This window comes from Pelecanus crispus, chromosome 6 (genome assembly GCF_030463565.1).
Source record: "Pelecanus crispus isolate bPelCri1 chromosome 6, bPelCri1.pri, whole genome shotgun sequence".
NCBI classification, from domain to species: domain Eukaryota; kingdom Metazoa; phylum Chordata; class Aves; order Pelecaniformes; family Pelecanidae; genus Pelecanus; species Pelecanus crispus.
The window spans coordinates 13,697,188-13,717,575 of record NC_134648.1 but is presented as its reverse complement, the minus strand read 5'-3'; the positions used below and the strand labels follow the sequence as shown (position 1 = coordinate 13,717,575).

At 43.8% G+C, this 20,388-nt stretch overlaps 1 protein-coding gene across 1 annotated transcript in view; it reads right to left on the bottom strand.

The window, feature by feature from the left end:
• The window catches only part of SCUBE2 (signal peptide, CUB domain and EGF like domain containing 2), a 41,127-nt gene extending 23,554 nt beyond the window's left edge, over positions 1-17,573 (bottom strand). The window contains exons 1-9 of the mRNA XM_075712428.1: positions 17,453-17,573; positions 14,984-15,106; positions 14,422-14,547; positions 11,020-11,154; positions 5,073-5,198; positions 4,560-4,676; positions 3,596-3,685; positions 1,847-1,963; positions 732-854 (exon numbers count right to left, since the gene is read on the bottom strand). Of these exons, the coding sequence (XP_075568543.1) occupies positions 732-854; positions 1,847-1,963; positions 3,596-3,685; positions 4,560-4,676; positions 5,073-5,198; positions 11,020-11,154; positions 14,422-14,547; positions 14,984-15,106; positions 17,453-17,573 (1,078 nt within the window). The remainder of the gene's footprint in view (positions 1-731; positions 855-1,846; positions 1,964-3,595; positions 3,686-4,559; positions 4,677-5,072; positions 5,199-11,019; positions 11,155-14,421; positions 14,548-14,983; positions 15,107-17,452) is intronic.
• Between the last annotated feature and the right edge of the window lie 2,815 nt (positions 17,574-20,388).

Below are 20,388 nucleotides of genomic sequence, written 5' to 3'. Positions count from 1 at the left end.
TTCATCATTAATGTCAGCTGGTTGTCTAGGAAATTGAATTATTCACTTCCCCAGTTGGCTGATTGGCTTTACATTGTTTCATATTGTAGCTTTTCCAAAACCACAGACCATTTTGATGTCTACATTTCAATGTATTTAAGCAGCTTAAACAGGATTGCTAACTCTATATGTACAAACCATTATACAGAAAAGCAAATATGCTTTGCAAGTCTCACAGGAGAAATCCATGTCATCCTAAAAATCAAATGTTCTCTGATGTTTTAGGAAATAGCAATTCCAGTCTGCCTACAGGCCTATAATTTCATAGATCACGTTATACCTTTTTTTCTTTAAATAATGAACTCATGGCATCTAAGTGTCCCACTAAGAAAAAATAATTTCACTGCAATGGTGAACTAGTCAGTAAGATGGACAGAGATATGTTGTCTATTTTTCCCTGTAAATTATTTTGAGATTAATTAATAGAAGGGGGGGGGGGCATTATCCTCATAAAGAGCTTTTTAACACGATGCTGTCTCTGTTGTTCCCACATAATAGTTCACTGTGCCGTTAAACATACCTCCTACAATAGTATCAAGCCAACTGTATTAACTCAACAGCTGTTTCAGAAAGAAAAAAAAACCCAAAACTGAGGCATGGAAATTATTCTGGAGTCCATTATCACTTCATCATTGTAGATGTCCAAGCCACGCTGATTTGTTCTACTTCGATTGCCTCTCCAGTACACATACCTTGACAAGACTTCTCATCTGTTAATAATTTAAATCCTTTTCTGCAGCTGCAATCAAAACTGCCAACAGTGTTTTTACAGAAATGATCACAGCCTCCATTATCGGACTGGCATTCATCAATATCTGTAACAAAAAAAGTGCTTCAGCAAATAAACACAGTACATTCAACATACTTCCACTGCCAGATCCAGAAAACAGTCACGTCCAATTGGTTAGAGAAGCCCAGAAAAAATATCTAGCAACGTTACTACAAATGTTAAGGAAGATCAGATCCAGCTCTTAATGACCTGGCCCATTCAGCCCCGTGACAGTGCTATTTGCTTTCCTTTAACATATTCCTGTCATTTACATTTGTGTACATGTATTCAAAAAAGACCATTTCCCTAAGTTCTGTTTGAAACACTTTAAGTGCTCTTTAACAGGTTTTACCTTTTTAAACGTTCTCTCTGCTTCCTCTTCCTAAGCCCTGCAGAAATCTCAGAGGAGACTTCCTGAGCTACCCTGTCCTTTTCATGCCAATATTAGAATGAGTTCTTTATCTAATATTAATTGACTCAAACATGGGGATTCCATCGTTTTTGCCTAGCAGAACAGTCTTAGCATCTAATTACTGGAAAATGTATTTTAATATACAACCTAAATGTCCCTTTGCTCCTTTCCAGTACTTTCATTAGAGCTGCTTGGACCAGTATAAGTAATTCTACTCACACATCCCTGTTTATACACTGATATTTACTTACAAACTGCTCTAATACCAGTGGGCTGCAGACTGTTGGACTGTATGCCTGTAAGAACCTACATGCCTACCTCTCCCAGTACCGACCTCTACCTTACCACAGACCTGTATTACCTCCTACCAAACCTCATCTGTGAAAAATGAGGCCATCTTGGCAGGAGGGCTGGAAGCAGTGAGGGAGAGGGCAGAGCAGCAGAGATTCTCTGTACATGATGCACCTGATGCGATGGAAACTGTGCATCTCCTCCTGGCTGCAGTCTTCTCTTGGGTCAGATTACACATGCTGGCTTTTCCTCTGGGCGCCGGATTACCTTCATTTGGAGATGAACACCTTACAGCAAGGTGTTGGTAGACACGTATCCACAAGTATAAAACTCACCTTTACATGTCTTCCCATCAAACTGGAGCGTGAATCCAACAGGACAGCTGCAGTGAACTCCAGTCGATGTATCTTTACATGTACGATCACAGCCGCCATTATTTACTGCACACGTTTCTAGCCAACAAGATAAAGCTGAAGTTTGCTCAGGAATATTATAATGGTAACAAGAAACATCATGTGATACAAGGTGTGGTTCCAAGCACACTGCTATTCAACCACATTTAGTCTAGTATACATGAGCAACTACTAAACGCATGTGTGGGCAAAACCCCTGCCTCAGCTACGTCCAGGTTTTTGTGGAGACTCTACAAACTGAGATACTGTCTCTGGATATTCTCATGCTCAAAACAAATCCCTGCTCCTTGATGATGAATCTGTTCCTGTCAGTCTGCCTCGTTACTCCCACATTCAATCCTGGCTGATCCTCTGACACTTCCCACCAATGCTCAGACACCTGGTTACACTCAGCACTACTAAACCAGTTTTCTAAAATCCCTCCCACCACACCTTCGCATGCTACCTGTGCTCCCAGTCATGGTGGATTACACCCACACTGAGTGTTCCTTCAGGCTTGTAACCCAGGTGCCATCTCAACCTGATGTTCCTCTAACTTCCCGCTGTGGAAACTATGTGTAAATCTCACCAAACCTTTCTAGCGAACACCCCTAAAATACAGTTCTTCACATCCGACTAGACAGAAATAACTCACTCTTTGGCATTCATCCTCTTGTAGTTGCTCTAACCACCTCAGTCAGTCTAACAAACTTTTCACTGGCTGTACAAATGCAATTTTATCCAGCACATACTGGTTCAGAGAGCTGCAAAGATAATTTTCTATGTCTGCTTTTTGAAATCCTCTCTTTCTAGCTCTGTTTCCTAGTTTTCCGAGCATCGAGCATACACTACTCTCAAGTTTTGAGACTTTACTGGTTTATCCCCTCCCAGTCCCTCATCTCACATTCAATATTGGGAGGCTATGTCCATAGGAAGACAGAGTGCCTCTTCTTTCTTCCTCTTTCCACAGAAATGTCATTTTTGTGAAAATGAGGCTATTCATTTAGGTGTCTAAATATGGATTCAGGAGCTCTGAGCTAGCTCTATACTTTTGGTAGTTTCTTCCTCAGCCTCCATGCCGCTTCTGTGACAAATGCCAACAAGCCCAGTAAATCACCCTGACTGCCTGGAATAAGGGCTTTTGAGGTGGACATCCACTGACACAGCTGCCCTGAGACCAGTGACTGTTTCTCATGCCAGTGCCTTCCCAGTAGTGACAGACCCTCAGAGGCTGGCATTTTGGGCCAGATGAGAACACCTCTAGGAAGAATAAGATGGCCTGGTATCCTAACATGTCCTTCTAGATGCAATCCACCATTGGGCCCAATTCTCTTCCATGCAGAAGTATACTTTCAATTGAAGAGAAGCAGGTAAAACACTGCTTCCTCAACAATCACTTGGCTAAAACTGTAGCACAAAAGGGATGTTACTGCATTCCCATGACAAATTAGAACCATGGAAAGGTACACTACTTCAAGGGCAAGTTCCTGACACCTCCTACTGACCGTCACAAACAATATACATAGTTTCTTTTACTTTATGAATTAATATTGTTTCCTGGAGCATCTCAGGCAGAATTCAGCCCAGAGCTATGATGGTTACAATAAAAAAAAAAAAAAAACCACCAAAAACAATTCTTCAATCTAAAAGGCTTCAGCAAACAGAAAAATTATTCTGGATAAGCACTTTTACCCATAAGCAACCTTCGCTTCACCCTCTTGTCCACATCAGCCCCTGCTGTAGTGTTTCCCTCGGAAATTTCAACAGCAGCCTCTTCCCTCTCTGTAAGAAACATGAAAAAAGCAAATGAGTAAAGGTGCCCTGACCAGAAGCCTCATATGATATCCAATACATAGACACATGCAATACATAATTCAGTGTGCGATGCAGCTGTCTCTATCGGAGACAGTTGGAACTGACTAGGCAGAAATTTTTTTTTTTTTAAATAAAGTAATAATGAAAATCATGAAGACCCTTCAGTCAAAACCATGAGAATACTTTGGTTTTGTTGCTTCCTTGCAATTCACCTTTGCTTCGGTATTCTTAACAAAAGACACGTGCTATGAACGTAGTAAACAGCAACAAGATGAAAGAGCCAATTGAACTGTCATGAACTGTTCTGTTAAGAGCACACTGTCATCATCTATCATGGACTAATACAAGGACCAGACAGTTATGCCTGATTTCAATCAACAGACAACAAACTCTTCCAGAGACTGGAAGAGTTTATAAATCTTAAGTGCTTTCTTTACTGGATAACTGCCTTGCAAAAATTGTACTTTAATTGAATTCAGAGTTCTGGTTTTAACAGACGTACTGCTTGGTTACACTCTCTGGCTCATGCTATACAAGAAACTGAACCTAAAATATTCTAGAGGGAAGGGAATCTTCTTTGGTTAGTGACAGGCCTGTGCTTCAGAGAGACCAGTGATAATTACAGGCTGCACTAGTATTAAGTAGCTACTTATACAGGGAAGCATAAGTTGCCTGGACCCAATCAACTCACTCATGCACTAGCAGGTTTCTTAGGTTTGGATTCCTTGACATTTTCTAGCCATACTCTTATGAGGAGCATTAATCACGCACACACAGCAACGCCACACCACTCTAGAGTTAGTCATCAACAGAAAACTACTTCCCTCTGCTGTATACTGACCCAGGCAGGTTTTCCCATCCACATGCATGATGTACTTGGGGTGACATCCACAAATAGGCCCATTATCAGCATCATCACATGTATGTTGACAGCCACCATTTCCATGATTGCATGTTACTAGGAAGAAAACATGTGTTACATCTCACAAGTACTTCCAGCGTCTTTGAAAAAGAGTTTGGAATTTTGTCTCCATTTGACCGTCTAATACACCTTCCTAACATGCCCCTTTCCTGAAGAACTCTGTGAGACTGAAGCACTGCAGAGCGCTCTTGTGGAGCTGAGATTCCGGTCATTATGAATAATAGCACAACTCCCAAACTACACATACTGTAGCAACCAATAGACTGCTGTGACAGTGTCCAGCAAAACCATTGATTCTAGTTTAATTCAAATGCACACAATTTAGGCATGTCATCCCAGTTTAGCTATAACATACCAAATCCCATATCACTGCAAACAGAACACTATTTATTCACTTTGGGAAACCATAAGCATATGCAGAATGTTGCATACAAATGCAGCTCCTCTGGTTCTTGGACAGTTCAAATCCTGGTCGGCATTCACAGGCAACTCCTCCTTTGGGTGTTTCTCTGCAGATGTGGGCACAACCATGATCTTTATTCATGCAGCTCATGCCTTCTGCAAAACAGGACAAGTGCAAGAGCATCAGCATCCTCAGCATCTCTGTGTGCAAGCAACAGTCAAATAAAGTCAGTTCAATATAGACAACAGCTTGCTACTTCTGGGAAGATCCTACAGTGTTAGCCAAGAAGTATAAGCTCACAGACAGGAAAGGCAGAAAGTCCAATCCTGCAAAGTCAATGGCCCCAAGGTTTCTCCACCTGTGATCTTTTCTGCGCCCATGTTCTTTGACTGCAAGATCAAAAAGCAACATCTCTAGATTTGTACAGGATCTGCATTCTCATGCAATGCTCTCACTTTATACCAGCGTTTATAAAACCTCCTCATTTCTTTTATAAAAATTGCAAGATGGCTGATACCTGGCAAGATGAAAGCCTAAAGTGAAGTTCTTATTTCTCTGCTTAAAAGAGCAGACACAGGAATGCCTAGGCTGACAGTCACAAAAGTCATCCCTATTTTAATTACTGGCCTACAAAGCAGATTCCCAAAGTCATAACCTAACTCAGCAGTGACCAAGTAGTGACCAGGCAGACATGCAGATTGTATGTATGCTGTATGTGAATTCTCTTTTTTGCTAACCATTTTCTTTTCATTTTTTTTCTGATTTCAATAAATACCTCCCAAAGTAACCCCACTGGGGATTATCACAGTGTTCTGTATTTCTGCACACCTTTCTGGCTGGACAGAATTTAGTGCCAGTGCTTGCTTTAACCAAATGAAAAAGCAATGTGACACTAGTGACTTTCCTCCTTTTGGTGCACCTCCTAAGAAAAAAAAAAAATTGTCATTTTTGTCTCTGACAGTTACAAGCTGTTCATGCACCAGCACTCAATGACTGCCACAGTGTCTTGTCTGGCCTTTGCAAAAAGTTAAAGTCAATTAAACAGGGAGGAATTGTTCCTAGAACTACTGTAAAAACTTCTTTCACCCTACCCCATGGTTCAGCTAAATCAATGCCTTTGCCATTGGCAAGATGGTGACACAATTTGTACACACACAACTTAAAACTACACAGCAGCTGACTGAATTATCAAATGGGATCATTAGACCAAATCAAAAGAATAGGTTTTTTCCCCTCACAGTACACCACAGATTTTTGCTGAGGTCTTCTAATAGTGCTACAAAACTGGGAGAGAAGACAACTGAATGTTCTCCTCAGGTACACAGAGAACACACCTTTGCCATCAAATTCTCTGCCTTGGTGCATTCGGCTTTTATAAGACATGTTGCACCAAAATGCTCTTTCTTGGTGAGAACACTTCATTTGAGAAGACTAAGTGGAGCATACTTTGGCTGCAAGGGCTTATTCCAAATTACCTCAGCGAACTTCTACTGTGTTGAGCAGATGCACAATCAGAGAGAGAATGAAAAGGGTGACCATGCTGCTAAAAAGGGATTGTGTGAACAATTCCATACCCTACACATTTTTTAAAATTACACAGCCTTTTTCGCAGCCTTATTACCAAATGAAACAAAACCACTGTATTGGCAAGCAGAGGTCAACTCGTCACCGTTATTCCACTACACTTCAATTAGGTCCTTGCTCTGCACACGACTATTCTCACCATGCGAAGCACAAGCTACAGTACCCTTTCTCTATTAAGACAACTTTAAGCAACAAAAGAATGGATATTGCAGAGCCTAGATTATTCTGCTCTACTGGCTTTTTGATTCCTTTCCCACAGTGAGGACTCTGTAGAAGTCTAACAAGACAATGACACTTCAAATCCTGCAGCACACAGACACAGCCCAAGGAGCCCACATGAAAGCTGTCACCCATTATTGTGCTGTCAGTCAAGGAACGAGACAACCTATGAGGCCACAAATTAGCCTCATTAACTCTTGTGGTTTTGTGACATTTCTGTTCTTAAGCATACAATATGATTTGGTCTGTTAGCTCAGAGGTGTCAGAAAGCATTAAGAGAATTAGCAGCTTAGTTTCTGTTAACAAAGTTATTCTTTTGTCTCTATCGAGCTACCAAAGGGGAAACTGTTCAAGCAGGTACTTTGGAAAGTTCACTGACATCAGACAAATGGTTTAAATGATCAATTTGGGATTGCTCCACTCTGAGTGAGCAGAATTCAATCAGGTCTCCATAGAAAGCTAAAACTGCACTTCCCAAACCAGGGCGCATTTTAATAACAAAGTACCCATTGTGTAACAAGGTACATGACCAAACCCACCAAAATCTAGCTGACCCAAAAGATAGCATTTCATAGAAGATACATACATCCACACAGTCTAGCATTTACTATGAAGCTGCTGCTTGTTTCCAAAGGTGGTAGAAGTTTGTATTCAGCCCCATTTCATAAGCCTGTATTAAAGAAATGTCTGTAAAACTATAAGTGCTATGTGATTGCAAACTCCTTCATGGACACAAATTCTCCCAGGGCACATTGTTCCATGGCTGTTGCAATGGCAGATTGTGGTCCAGACCCAAACACCAAACAAGTTTTGGTCAAATCCCACCACATGCTTCCCAGACACACAATTTCTCTTGCAGAAGACCCTGCCCTACTGACACACGAGTGTCTTTGGATGGACGAGTCTCTTGATCGCCACAGTCACAGCCACGAGAGCTGAATCCAGTGCCTTGCCTGGCCCAGCAGACCCCAAGCCAGATGAGTCCTTCCTGATGACTGGATCTTTGAGAAGTTACCCAGAAAACTTCAGTGAGATCTGAGCACTCCTGTCACTGGCAAGACGCTGGCAAGAAGCCAGCGCAGTATTTCCCTGTCAGGTCACATTAAATTGATCTCTTACACGTATGATCTTCATTTAAATCTTTGTCTTTTCTACACAGAAGATGTAGGGACATCACCACCAATCTGCTAAGAACATTAAGGCTCCATTCAGAGCACATTCAAACAGGCGCTCAATAGGACAGAGGGAGAGGATTCAATTGTACAAAGAACTACCAGAGATTCTCAGAGGCACCCTCTAATAGCCAAATGGCAAGGAGCATCAGCACAGCCAGTAGAACAGGACATCCCAGAAACACAGGCTTTTTTTCATGCTTTCTACATCCTTGTGTTAAGGCAACTTTTTCCAAAAAGCTTTCTAGTTATCACTGTTCTCCGCAGTTAGAAGGACTCTAAGAGCAGCAGCTGTGATGGTCCCCTGTGTATGAGCTTTCAGCCCACACTGTGATTTCAAATGTGGCTTTCATCTTGCAGGTCCAATTCACTCCCATTGATTCAGCCCAACAAGCAGATAGCTATGACTGTGAAATACCACGAGGGAGAGCAGCAAGATTTGTCATCCACAGCAATAGCAACCACAAGATGCACTACATATTTACTCATGAAAAACTCTGTTTTCCTTCAAATTTTTGTATTCTCTAAAATGGAGCAAGTTAAACACAGGAACAAGCTACATGTGCATGGCTGCCATGGCTGTCAGCTACTGTAACAGCCTCCCAAAGTAAATCCACTCTCCCACATATAGATGAAGAAGACCTTACTCAGAGCAGACAGCCAAGGAAAAGATAGGATTGTGCGCATCTTCCCAAGACACTCTGAGTTCCTGTGCTTTAAGCAGGGGCTACGCAGAACCATTAAGCCTCTCAGAGCACCCACGTGCTTCAGACCAACACAGTAATGTCAGATGAAAAATCAACTTTAATTATCAAACTCTCTAATAGCTACCTGACCTTGACTTCTGTGTCACAGTAGGTGACAAGGAACCCAGAGGATAATTGCCGATAGACTTGGAAGGGCAGATGACTCTTAGGCTCCCCTGTTACACTGGTCATCAGCAAGAATAAAACAACCCCAAGCGTTTCTATTTCTCCTATCTCAACTCCAGTTCACTCTTTTTCTGTATATGTAAAAGGCCAGTATTGCAGACCACTAGGAAGGTCTCTCAAGCATTAATGTATGCACTCTCTTAACTGGGCTGGGAGATAGGGAAGGAAATACTCCCTTATATTACAGATAAGAAGCAAAACTGAATAGATGGTCTAGGCAGTAGGTGCCAAATGCTCTTTTGATCAATGCTGTGAGGTGTCAAAAGAGACTAATAAAGTATATACACTGAGAGATGCATACGCAAGGCAGAGAATAGAAGACCTAGCGATGAACAGGAAAGGAGAGAACAAAGTCGGGGAAAGATAAAGCAATGAGATTTGGCTTACAACAGACCTGCCCACCCAAGGAAGGAAAAAAAAAAATTAAAGAGAAAGAAAAGTGGGGAATCCCATGGAGCACTTCTTCATAGTAATAGGGAGGAGGTGGGAGGGAAACAGTCACAGCATGATAAACTGAAAAAAAATGGCTTTTAAAGAAAAAAAAAAACCAAACACTTCTGTATTTTACTATGAAGAAAAAAAGCGTTTCAGGCAAAAACAGTAATGTTTTTTTTCTTAAGACTGGTTTCCATAAAAATATATTTTATTTAGTAGTTTTTAGGAAAAAATGCATCTTTTTTCATCTTGCTTTTCTTTTTCAAAGAAAAAAACCCCCTAAATTAAGTGGAAATTTGGTATTATGGAAAAAAGGTCTTTTTTGCCAAAAAGTTGAAAGAAATTAACTGCATCTTTAAAAATAAGAGAAGAGAGGTAGAATTCCAAAGGTACAATTTAGGGAACAAATATCAATGACAGGAAATGCTGCTGCTGTTAGTTCAGCAGAGTAGAAGATACTCAAGTAGCAGCAAGTAAGAATAAAAAGAGTTGGAAATTTTTCCTCCCTTGGCATCGGACAAGACAAGGAGTTCCAGCAACTAATATTCATCCTTAGATTCACCATCCATGCACACATACAAACACGCATCACTGCTAGCAAGGCAACATGAAGGGAAACGCCTTGCCCCACCACCGCAGCCTTCCTACTTGTCCCTGCTCCCAGCTCAGCTCCTGCAGTGGCAAGCTGAGCAATGGCCTGAGAAATCACCATGCTTCGGTAGACCCCCATGAGACCAAGCCCAGTACCAGAGAAGCTGAGAATACAAACTCTTAATTCAAACAAAAGATCGATTCAGCTACATCAGATGACAGCCACCTCAGCACACTCATCTGTGGATGGCCATAATATGTCTGTAAATGTTGATTTCTTCACTATGGGGATTTTTAAAGTGAGATTTGTTTATTCATGCTCAGATTCCTCTTATAGTCATGCCAATGATAAGCCATAGATTAAAGAAAGCTTTGCAGCTTTAAATACTTCTTAGTAAGATATTCACCATACAGTTCAATGGACAACTCCCTGATCTGAGGAACCACTTTAAAGTATTCCCTAAAGGCATCCAAAATAATTTTGTTCAATCCAATGTCTAATTAGATATCCAAGGCTCTCTGATCTCTCAAAGGTCGCTTCATAAAGGTTTCACTCAAAACAAGGCATGTGATTTGAATACCTTTGGGGCTGACAAACAATAAATCTCTTAGCTGAAACCTAAACACCGTACAGGGAATCTAAAAGGTATCTGAAGGTAATGCAGGTATTGCCCTGTAACTAAAATCAATGGAAATGGTCAGAACTCACTGTCCTTCAATTTGCTGCCATTCCCTGGATCAGGACACAACTTTGCTGCACAACAGAGCATAAAGTACACTGGGAGTACAGCAGTACAGCCTTTAACAAGCACAACGCTGCAGACGTACAGGTGGGATCAAAGGGGCAGAAGGGATGTAAAGAGTCTTCAAAGTCACTTAGAAGATTCTGACACACTGTTCCTTTTAAAAGGAGTGAAGACTTCAAGACCCTTCACAGCTTTGAAAAACTCAACCTAAAAATACTTTTGAAGCTGCTTTAGAGATTTTGCAGTTTGCTTCTGTCAGAAAATCCTGCTTGGTGCCTGGAGGGAAGCAGCCAGTACCTTCGGAGCGGTGGATGCATGTATGCTGGTTATCACTTAGAAAGAACCCCTCCTTACAGCGACATTCATAGCTCCCCACAGTGTTGACACAAACATGCTGGCAACCACCGTTGTTGAACATGCATTCGTCTGTATCTGAAAGAGAGAGAGAGAGATCAGCTTTGTACTAACACCAATACACTCATATTGGCAGCAGCCACCCAATATGCAGTACAGACAGATATCTACTCAGCATGTAACCACCCAGGCAGCTTAGACAGCCCAGGCTAGCCTGTTGTTGTTGTGCTGTCACCCTTGGGAAAGTACATTTTTGCTGCTGCTCTTCCCCTGTTCGCAGTTTGGCCAATCAGTCACAGGGCTCCCAAGAAATGCTGGCCAACTAACCAGAGTTACTGGTTACAACTAAGGCAGAGTAGCCTCAGTGCAGCCAGAAGCAGGGCTGCACACTCCACCTATGAGAACATACTCTGCCTCTCAGTGCAGCTGGACAGTACTACCACTCAGCAGCCTGGCACATTTACATCTAGGACTCAGCATCCATACAGGGTTCTGTCTTGCTCAGTGGGACACAACTCTGGCTCCAAACCCATCGAAGCTATAAAAGGTGTTTTTCCAGAAAGCTCCCCATTCTGAAGCAAAGGTGGAACAAGAAAAATACAAACCTCAACATAAATTTAGCTTAAAACCTATCCCCTGCTCTTTACTTTCACTCTACCTAGAATTGACACATCACATCTGTTCTGATGCTCAGTTTGATTTATTATCCTCCTCCCTCAACTCTAGGTCATCACCACTTACCATCAAGGCTGCTGCTGTGTTGCCTGACTGCAGTCAAGGACAAGAGCAGAAGTTCTGGAAATAGTTTTAATGTTGATTTTGCAATATTCAGAGCTTCAACAATACCAGAGAACATAGAAAGGCTCTGCTTGCTAGATAACCAAGAGAAACAGAGTAGAAAAACTTCAGCTAAGCCTCTGAACAAAAGGATGCTCATCCCAACCTCCAATTCTTTGGAATTTTACCCTTTAACAAGTACAGGTTTTTGTAACTACTACCAGCAAAGAATTTTCCTACCCTAATTTTCAGAAAATGCCAATTTGAACAGGAAGTGAAAATGCACAGTCCCTTAAAAAACAGGACAAAACATTACTGAGGCAAAGCATTGGTCTTATTTGCAAACTCATATGGAACATCATGTTTGCTCCCTGTTCTGTTCATTGTTCCTGTGTTAATAGTACAATGTTTTTAATTTAACATTGTAGCATTTCTGGCATAAAACAGCTGTCTTCTAAAAAAGGAGAAAGAGAAAGGCTTTTAGTAAGAAGCATAACATAGTATTACAACAGATTTAATTTCTACTGAAGGCAATGAGTAAGCCAATTGGATGCAAAAGAATGTGACCTGCTGTAGCAAAAGGAGCGGCTGACATATATCCATCACAGACAAGCTGAGTATTTTAGAGTTCTACAGTGATGTGAATGTGCAAACAATCATGAATAAACAGCCACCATAAGTCTTTAGTACTACAGATTTGAACTCCAGCAGATGTTTCTGTCTTACAGACCTTGGAAAGCTTTCAAAAAAATAATCTCTTTCCAACAAGTAATTGTCTATTTGGCTTAAACCCAGGCACACAGCCGAGATCTTAAAAAATAAGGGGCAGAGGAGGGCAACCCTGGCGTGAACAAAGTAAATAAACAGATTAAGAGAAGATGTGATCCAATTTGCTGCATGCCCAAATATTTATTCAACATTTACATCACAGCTCAAAATTGGCAGGTCAGTGGTAAAAACTTCATTGTATGTCAATGACATTTTATTTTATTTTAAAAAGTCTGCCATGCAATACTGAGCAGCTTCCCAGTAACATAACAGATGGCAGATTTTGGTCTAAGTTATGTCTAGGTCTTACCGATCACAAACAAGTCAGCTGAAGTATGCTCTAGAGGGACTACTGGATACAAAGAGAATACACCCTTTGGTGGCATTGTAAGAGGCACTGTGTTCATTCACATTCAGCCCTTCATGGTAACCTCAGCTGAACTCCACTGTGTGTTTACACAAATGCACTAGAGAAAAATAAGATGGTCTTCCTATTAAAGTATCAACGATATTTTGCTTTCCTCTCCACTTGCTTTAATGAAATACTTGGAACTTAGTGACTTCATCCTCTCCTCCACTTACGTTGTAACAAAGTTAACCTGTGGGCACGCACCAGGTTCCCAGCAGGTAATACCCAACACAATCTCACTGGAGATTCCAGAGCTCTTCTAATTTGTCTCAGCAGAAGATACAGCCCAGGGATGGTCTGATCCCCCACCTGATATGCCATATACTAGTGGGAAATACCCCAGCAAAACTAACTACAATCTTAAAATTAAGCTGTGAGAGGAAGTTTCCCTCTGACTGACATGGGCATGGAAGCCTGCCCGGGCACATACACACTCAGTGCAGCAGAAGAGAAAAACCGAGCCATCTCTGAAAAAGTAAGCAGGACAGGTACCACAGCGCAGGGCAGATCCACACAGGGTACCCAGCGTTGGTCCTGGAAGCAGGACAGCTTCATCAACATGAGGCTCTGCCCCAGGGAAATAACACTGGCACCATGCCACACTGCCAACAGGCTGGCAACTCAGGCATTTCTGTACACTGCTGCGCTGTGTGCTGAAGAATACTATCACAGAAAAACCACAAAGTCTTGTTACCCATTTTTAAAGATTTACACCTGCTGGTGCACAAGAAGGAAACTATCAAGGTCTTAAATAAAGAAAAGAAACAGAGGGTGAGAGAGAGCGTGCACATGCAGGGTCAAGGGAGCATTACCAGGATTGAACACATCTCCAGAGTTGCGTACGTTGTGTGTACACACTAACCATCCAGGGAAACTCCAAGCATTGGGCTTAGTCCCTCTGTACTTCAGTGGCCTCTATCACATACAGCTACTGCACACTCCTAATTGTCCTTTCCTTACAGCTTGCGTGTCAGGAAGTACTTGGACACAGTAATAGTGAGAAGCCCACGCTTACAGATGTATGAGAGAGAAGACTTCTAAGCCTGGAAACAGACCCGAGAACAGATCCTAAACTAACTTTGGAACAGAAAAGACAATAACAGCATGTGTTCTTTTACATAAACTCATTTAGCGTAAAATAGATGGCACTTCACACATTTTAACCCAAAGCGCTTAACAGAAATGTAGCACAACTATCCTCCTCATTTACAGAGGGGGAAAGAGCCACACCGGGACGGTACATCAGTACCTGGAATTCCTTAGTCCCATATGTAACATTCTTCTCTAGCTGAGCTGATTCAGCCCAGCAGATCGCCATGCATTTCCCGTAGATGCAGTTAAAGGGTCATGTTAGCATCACCACTTACAATATTCATGAACACACTTCTTACCCAGGCAGTTGTGGCCATCATGAGCCAACATAAAGCCATCGTAGCAAGTACAGCGGTAATTTCCTGGAATGTTGAAACACTCATGGACACAGCCTCCATTGAAGTCGTTATCACATTCATCAATGTCTAAGGAGTAAAGCAAAAGTCAATATGATGGATGCTTGCTTGAGTGTTATAGACAGAGATGCAACTGCGTAAATGTGAGCAGCAACTCCTGTAAGAAATCGTCTTGCAAATAGAATATACTTAACACATTACTTGCTTAATGTTTCTGAAGAGTGACAAATGCCCTGAGATTCCCTGCGAAGCTTTACCTTATAGTTTTTAAGGATGCTGATTAAACAACAAACTAATAATTAGACCAAGTGATATTGCTAGGTGAAAAGCCATGCAATCTGGTTGCCTTTGATTTTGTAAACAAGATGTAAATCAGGTGAAGAAACAATGACTATTTTGATTTAAAATCATCCTCCATATTGTAAGCCATTATTTTTAATGGCTCCGTCTTCTTAGAAATACCTCATGCTGACACAGGCAGAGCATAGTGCTTTCATCACTTTACCTTCACATTTCTTCCCTTCACCAGTGTAACCCACTTTGCACATGCACTTGTAAAGCTTCGGGGTGTTTTGACAAATAGCGTCTGGGTGGCAGTCATCAAGCCCCAGGGCACATTCATCCACATCTGTGAAAAGAAGAGATTCAGAAGGGATGTCAGAAGGTGGGGAACAGGGCATGTCTCCTGTACGTATCACTGATGAGATGACATAAGGCTGAGCGCCTGTCTGTGGTGCATGCGTGCATATTATGTGTATTTGTGAGTCAAGACAGAAACATGCAGACACCGTATCTGAATTTCAATTTGTATAATGCTCTACCTGCAGATAGATGTATTCGTACACAGTTCAGATAAGCTTGTGTTAAGCTTTTGTACCCACTTATAAATACATCCAAAATAATCCATTATGGGCTAGATCCTCCATCAGATTTAGCTGACAGCTTTACAGAGATTCATCAGAGACTGTTAATCTTTCTGCTTAACAAAAAACAGTTATTGAAATAGTTCCTGATCGTATCCATGACATCACCCTCAGGAAGCCCAATGATTTTTAAACTAACAAGGGGACTTTACAGAAATGTACTTTCAAAGTCACCACCAACACATTAAAAGACCGACTTACCCTTAAACAGATGTATAATTTATAAATAATGCCAATTTTTTTTAACACAAGACTAGGATCTGGTGAGCAGCATTGCCAAATCACCTGGCCAGCCATCACAAAGCACAGCATACTGAAGCAAAATATCCAGGTGGAAACTTCAGAGCAGAGGAAATGAGGAGAAAGGGAAACACCAACAGGAGGAAGTCCTGGAGATGAAGAAGTGTAGACAGAAGAAGAGGAAGAAAAATTATGGGCAGCAGAAGACATCAGCAGAAGTTTTTCATACAGCAGAAGAGAATTCAAACACAGAAACAGGAAGATTTCCAGCAACTGGCTAAAAGGAAGAATTGCAGGAGCAGCACCCCACACAGGTACAACAAGCGACCCCTAAAATAACAGGATGAATTGCAGGAGTATAAGCAGAAGCAGACTATTTAAATAGTCAGCCACTTTTTGTAGTGGGAATCACTTTCTAACAGGGAATTTCAGCCAGCACCTCTCCCATTTACAATTATAGCATTCACCTCTCTTTCTTCACCGCCCCACCCCCCCCCATCACAAAATATGCCTGTAGGTACTGCAACAGTTGCCAACTTCAGAAAGTATTCATGTAGTTTTAACTCCTAACGGCATTTGGCAGCGGGAAACAAGGCAAAGAGCCAGTGCTACAGCAGTAGTGCTCTCCTGGCTCTCAGGTGCACACAGAGCCGGTAACAGCAATGGGGTCCTCAGATACCACCTCCAGAAAGCAAGGGGAAGGTGGAAAACAGCCAAAGAGAGCAGCAGAATCTGCTTCCCCTCAAAGCGGAAAAGTCAAGCCATTAAAAAACAGGGGAAGCAGTGAATTGAGGGAGCAAGTCATGCCAAGAGGGCTGCAGGGAATTGCTGAGGAGCCTCCAGCTAGCGGGATTCAGGTAGATAGGGCAGGAGGAAAGGATGGGTAGGGAAGGAAAGACAGCGGGCAGAAAGAAGCATGAGCCGCATGCGCCGGCTGCGTACCCCCTGCACGGTGAGCAGCTCTCCCCTTCCCAGCCCGGGCCAGGGAGGCAGGGGGACACACCTGCCCCGGCAAGGCGGGCCCCAGAAAACACACCCCAGGGAGGGGGCTTCTCTCAGAGCTATGGCACAGAGATGCCAACCAGATCTCGTGCCAGCGGCAAAACGGCCGCTCTGCTCTTTTATTTTTACACTAATCCTCCGGGGTCTGCAGCCGGCAGGGAAGACCAGCGGCAAAAACACCCCAGCATTGATGCGTACAGAGGCATGGAAAAGAGGGCTAGGAAAAAAAACACTAGGCACAGGGAGCGAGATTGCCTCCTGTAGTGACAGTAGCCTAGGCTGAAGAGAGACCCTGGAGGAGGGAGGCTGCGAGCAAACATCACAGCCTTAAACTTGGCAGTAAGGCGGACGGGGAGGAGGCTGCGGGAAGAATTACGGGGCTTATCCCTCAGCGACCGAAGGCAGAATAAGCCGTGATACACGCAGAGTTTACTTCCCGGCTCCTTCTGGAAAGGCGAGACGTTAACCGGCTGCCCGACCCCTCGGGGGTCAGCCCCGCTCCCGGACGAGCCCGCCCGGGAACCGGCATCTGCGAGTCAGCAGCGGTGCCCGCGGCGCCCCGCGAGGAGCGGCCCCCCCGCTTCGGTAACGGTCCCCGCTCGCCCCGCCAACGGCCGCACCTCACCGCGGTAACGGCCGCCGCGCGCCAGCGGCTCCCCTTCCCTTCGCCAGCGGCCTCCCCCGCCCGCCCCGGCTGCTGGCCCCCGGCAGCGCGGGCCGGACGCCCCGAGGGGACAGCCGCCCGCCGCCGCGCCGGGACCGCCAGGTGCCCCGCGGGGGGGAGCCGCTGTCCAGGGCTGAAGGCGAGCCGGCGGCGCGGCACTCACCGGGCAGGGGCAGGGCGGCGGGGGCGCCCGGCGCGGGCAGCAGCAGGAGCAGCAGCGGCAGCGCCCGCGCCCCCGCCGCGCCGCGGCGGCCGCCGGACCCCATCGATGGCGCTGCGGCGGCGGCTGCGCTGCTGCTGCCGCCGCCGGGCGGGAGGAGGCGGCGGCGGCGGAGGGCGGCGTCTGCGGGCGGCCGGCCCGCCCGCCTCGCACGGACAGCGGGCGCGGGGCGGCGGGGCGCGGCGGCGAGGGCTGGGCGGGCCTCCCCTGCCCCGGCCTCCCTGCCCGCCCCGTGGGCCCCGCTGCCCCCGCCGGCGGCACCCAGAGGCGACGAGCGCACCCCCCTGCACGCGAACCGCCCCATCCCACATGAAAACCCTGCAGCAGCCGCACCAGCGCACCCACCCGCGGCACCGGCGTTCGAACACCTGCACAACACCCTAAACACAGATGTCCCGGAGAGCCGATGCTTCCTGAAGGTACATAAAATACCTCACATGCAGACTGTGGGTGCCAGCGGCAAGTGTATTGGAACCGGTGCTCCCCTTTCTGGAGCGGCCCACAGAACGGTCTCTTTCCAGCAGAGACAAGCCCATGCAAAGATGCTGTATGACCGCATCCTGTCACAACCCATATATACACAGCTCACTCGAGCCCTGCTTGTGTTTCTTCAGAAACACAGGATTACAATTTTTACCGAGTAATTACCCCCCGCTGCAGCGTGTGAAGTCCCTGTCTGAAGGCCGTACCAGAACCCACGACATCACACCACCACCCCCGGCCCCATCCCACCTCCTTTCCCAGCCAGGGATTTCCCACAGCTGTCCTTCCTTTGGCAGGTAAAACTGGCCTATCCATTATTCACTGAAATTATAATTTCCTAAATGTTGTTTGACCTTTCACAGCGCAAGTGAAAGCGGGCAGTATTCTTTGCCACCCCTCCCTCCCATCCCCATTTCGCTGCCTTTTCTCTTTTGTTTTGTTCTGTGAGAAATACCGAGCTATTTCTAGTTGTAAGGGTGGTTTATACACATTAGTAAATCTTCAGAGTGAAACTTTCCCTCAGTCTTTGTCTTTGTTTCCTTAATGGTAGCTATAAATTACCACTTTCCTTTCTCACTGGAGCATCAGGCTTCATTGCTTTTGAAATGATCAAAGTTATTCTCTTCTAAAATCCAATGAGAAACAACCTATTGTATCTCCTGGACAGTTTCAGCCTTAGTCAAACTCATCTATAAATGCATAAAGCTGCTCATTAAACACTCCAAGAGTTCTCCAGCCCCATACCATACCCCAGGCCTCCCCTACCAACAGAAAGTAATAAATGAATGAAGACTTTCTCAACAGTTTCCATGATCTCATGAATAAACAACCATACTTACGATGGGAATTCACACATCCATGCACCTCTCATCTGGGGATATCAGTCAAGGTGTCTCTACAAACAATTCTCCCAAATACACAGAGAAGCCATCTCCCATTGAGGCACGTGACTACAATCTACCTTACAGAAAAGCTGTTACATATTTCGGGCACTTTCCAGTCAAGGTTCCTCAATGAACTTGACCAATATTAATTTCATTAAAATTCAGCACAAGATTCGATGAAAGACGTAAAATCTACACATGAAGAGTGTAGCAGAAAAAACAGTAAGAGACACTGAGGAGAAGAGCCATATACCCAAACAACTAAAGCCTCCTGAGACACAGTAAAAGCAAAGCATCTTATTTACTTCTGTAAACTAAAATATAAAGTGACACGTAAATACTTGGGAATGCCTGCATTATATCAAAAGATCTCAACACAGCTTGGAAAACAAACAGAAACAATATGAAATTTATCTTAGTTAATGAAACCATTTCTTATACCTAAACCTCAAAGTGCTTTGTGAAGGATCCTAGCTACTATTCCACATATAATACTCATTTGTTTATGATGAAGACTTGCCATTAAAATATCTCTTCAAAGACACAAAACAGACAAGCTCAGACCTCAACTCAGATGTCTTTCTGCAGCTTTCTTAACTACTTCTATTCAACTATAAAGTCAAAGTGACAGATGACTGCACTAGGTACTAAGATCTTTACTGGAAGAGAGAAACTAGACAAATTCTTAAGACTCAACTTTAGCAGTAAGTTAAGTATGATGAAAGAAAAACACATCAGGGGCAGTTCAACAAGAAGAAACCCCAAATAGCACCGCTTGGGTTTTTCTCAGCAACTAACAATAAAATAAAATCACAAAGTTTTAGGGAGGACAATAGCTACTGGTAAATATCTGCAAGAAGCATATGCAAACAGAGTATTTTCATACATTATGCATACTGATTCGAAAACCAATAGCAAAGTTTTTGCTCATTTAGATACTATACAGCATTTTAGACTTGACCTGAACTCAATTTTCTCGGTATTGTGTGGACCAGAGTCCCATTCAGTTACATGTCACAGACGCTTTGGGGACAGAGAAGTTTGGCTGTTTTATGTTTGGAGAAAGGCTGCACATGAGAAAACCTGTCTGCTTTTTCCAACTGTACCCATGTGTGTGCTCCCTTACAATCTTGCAAAACCTAGAACTTCTTCCCACTAACACCATCTGATCTCTTTGGACCGCCAGGAGCACAACACTGCTATGAACACTGTCTCCTGCTCCAAAGGAACTCTTCCACACAGGCAAGATCCCCAGTTCCCCCCTGACCCCCACTTTAAGTGTCACTCAAAGCTGCTTCATGTTGGGAGATCGAGACTAAGCTACCACAGAGCAGTCGGATATAAAAACGGCTCCAGAAGTTCTGCACCTGACCTCCTGAGTCAAATACTTTTGTCTGAAAATTTGGGATAAAAACTGTTTTATGCTTTATAATCCTTGTTAAATTTTATTATTTAATGATAAGCAAACATAATCTGAAAACACCTAGATTGCCA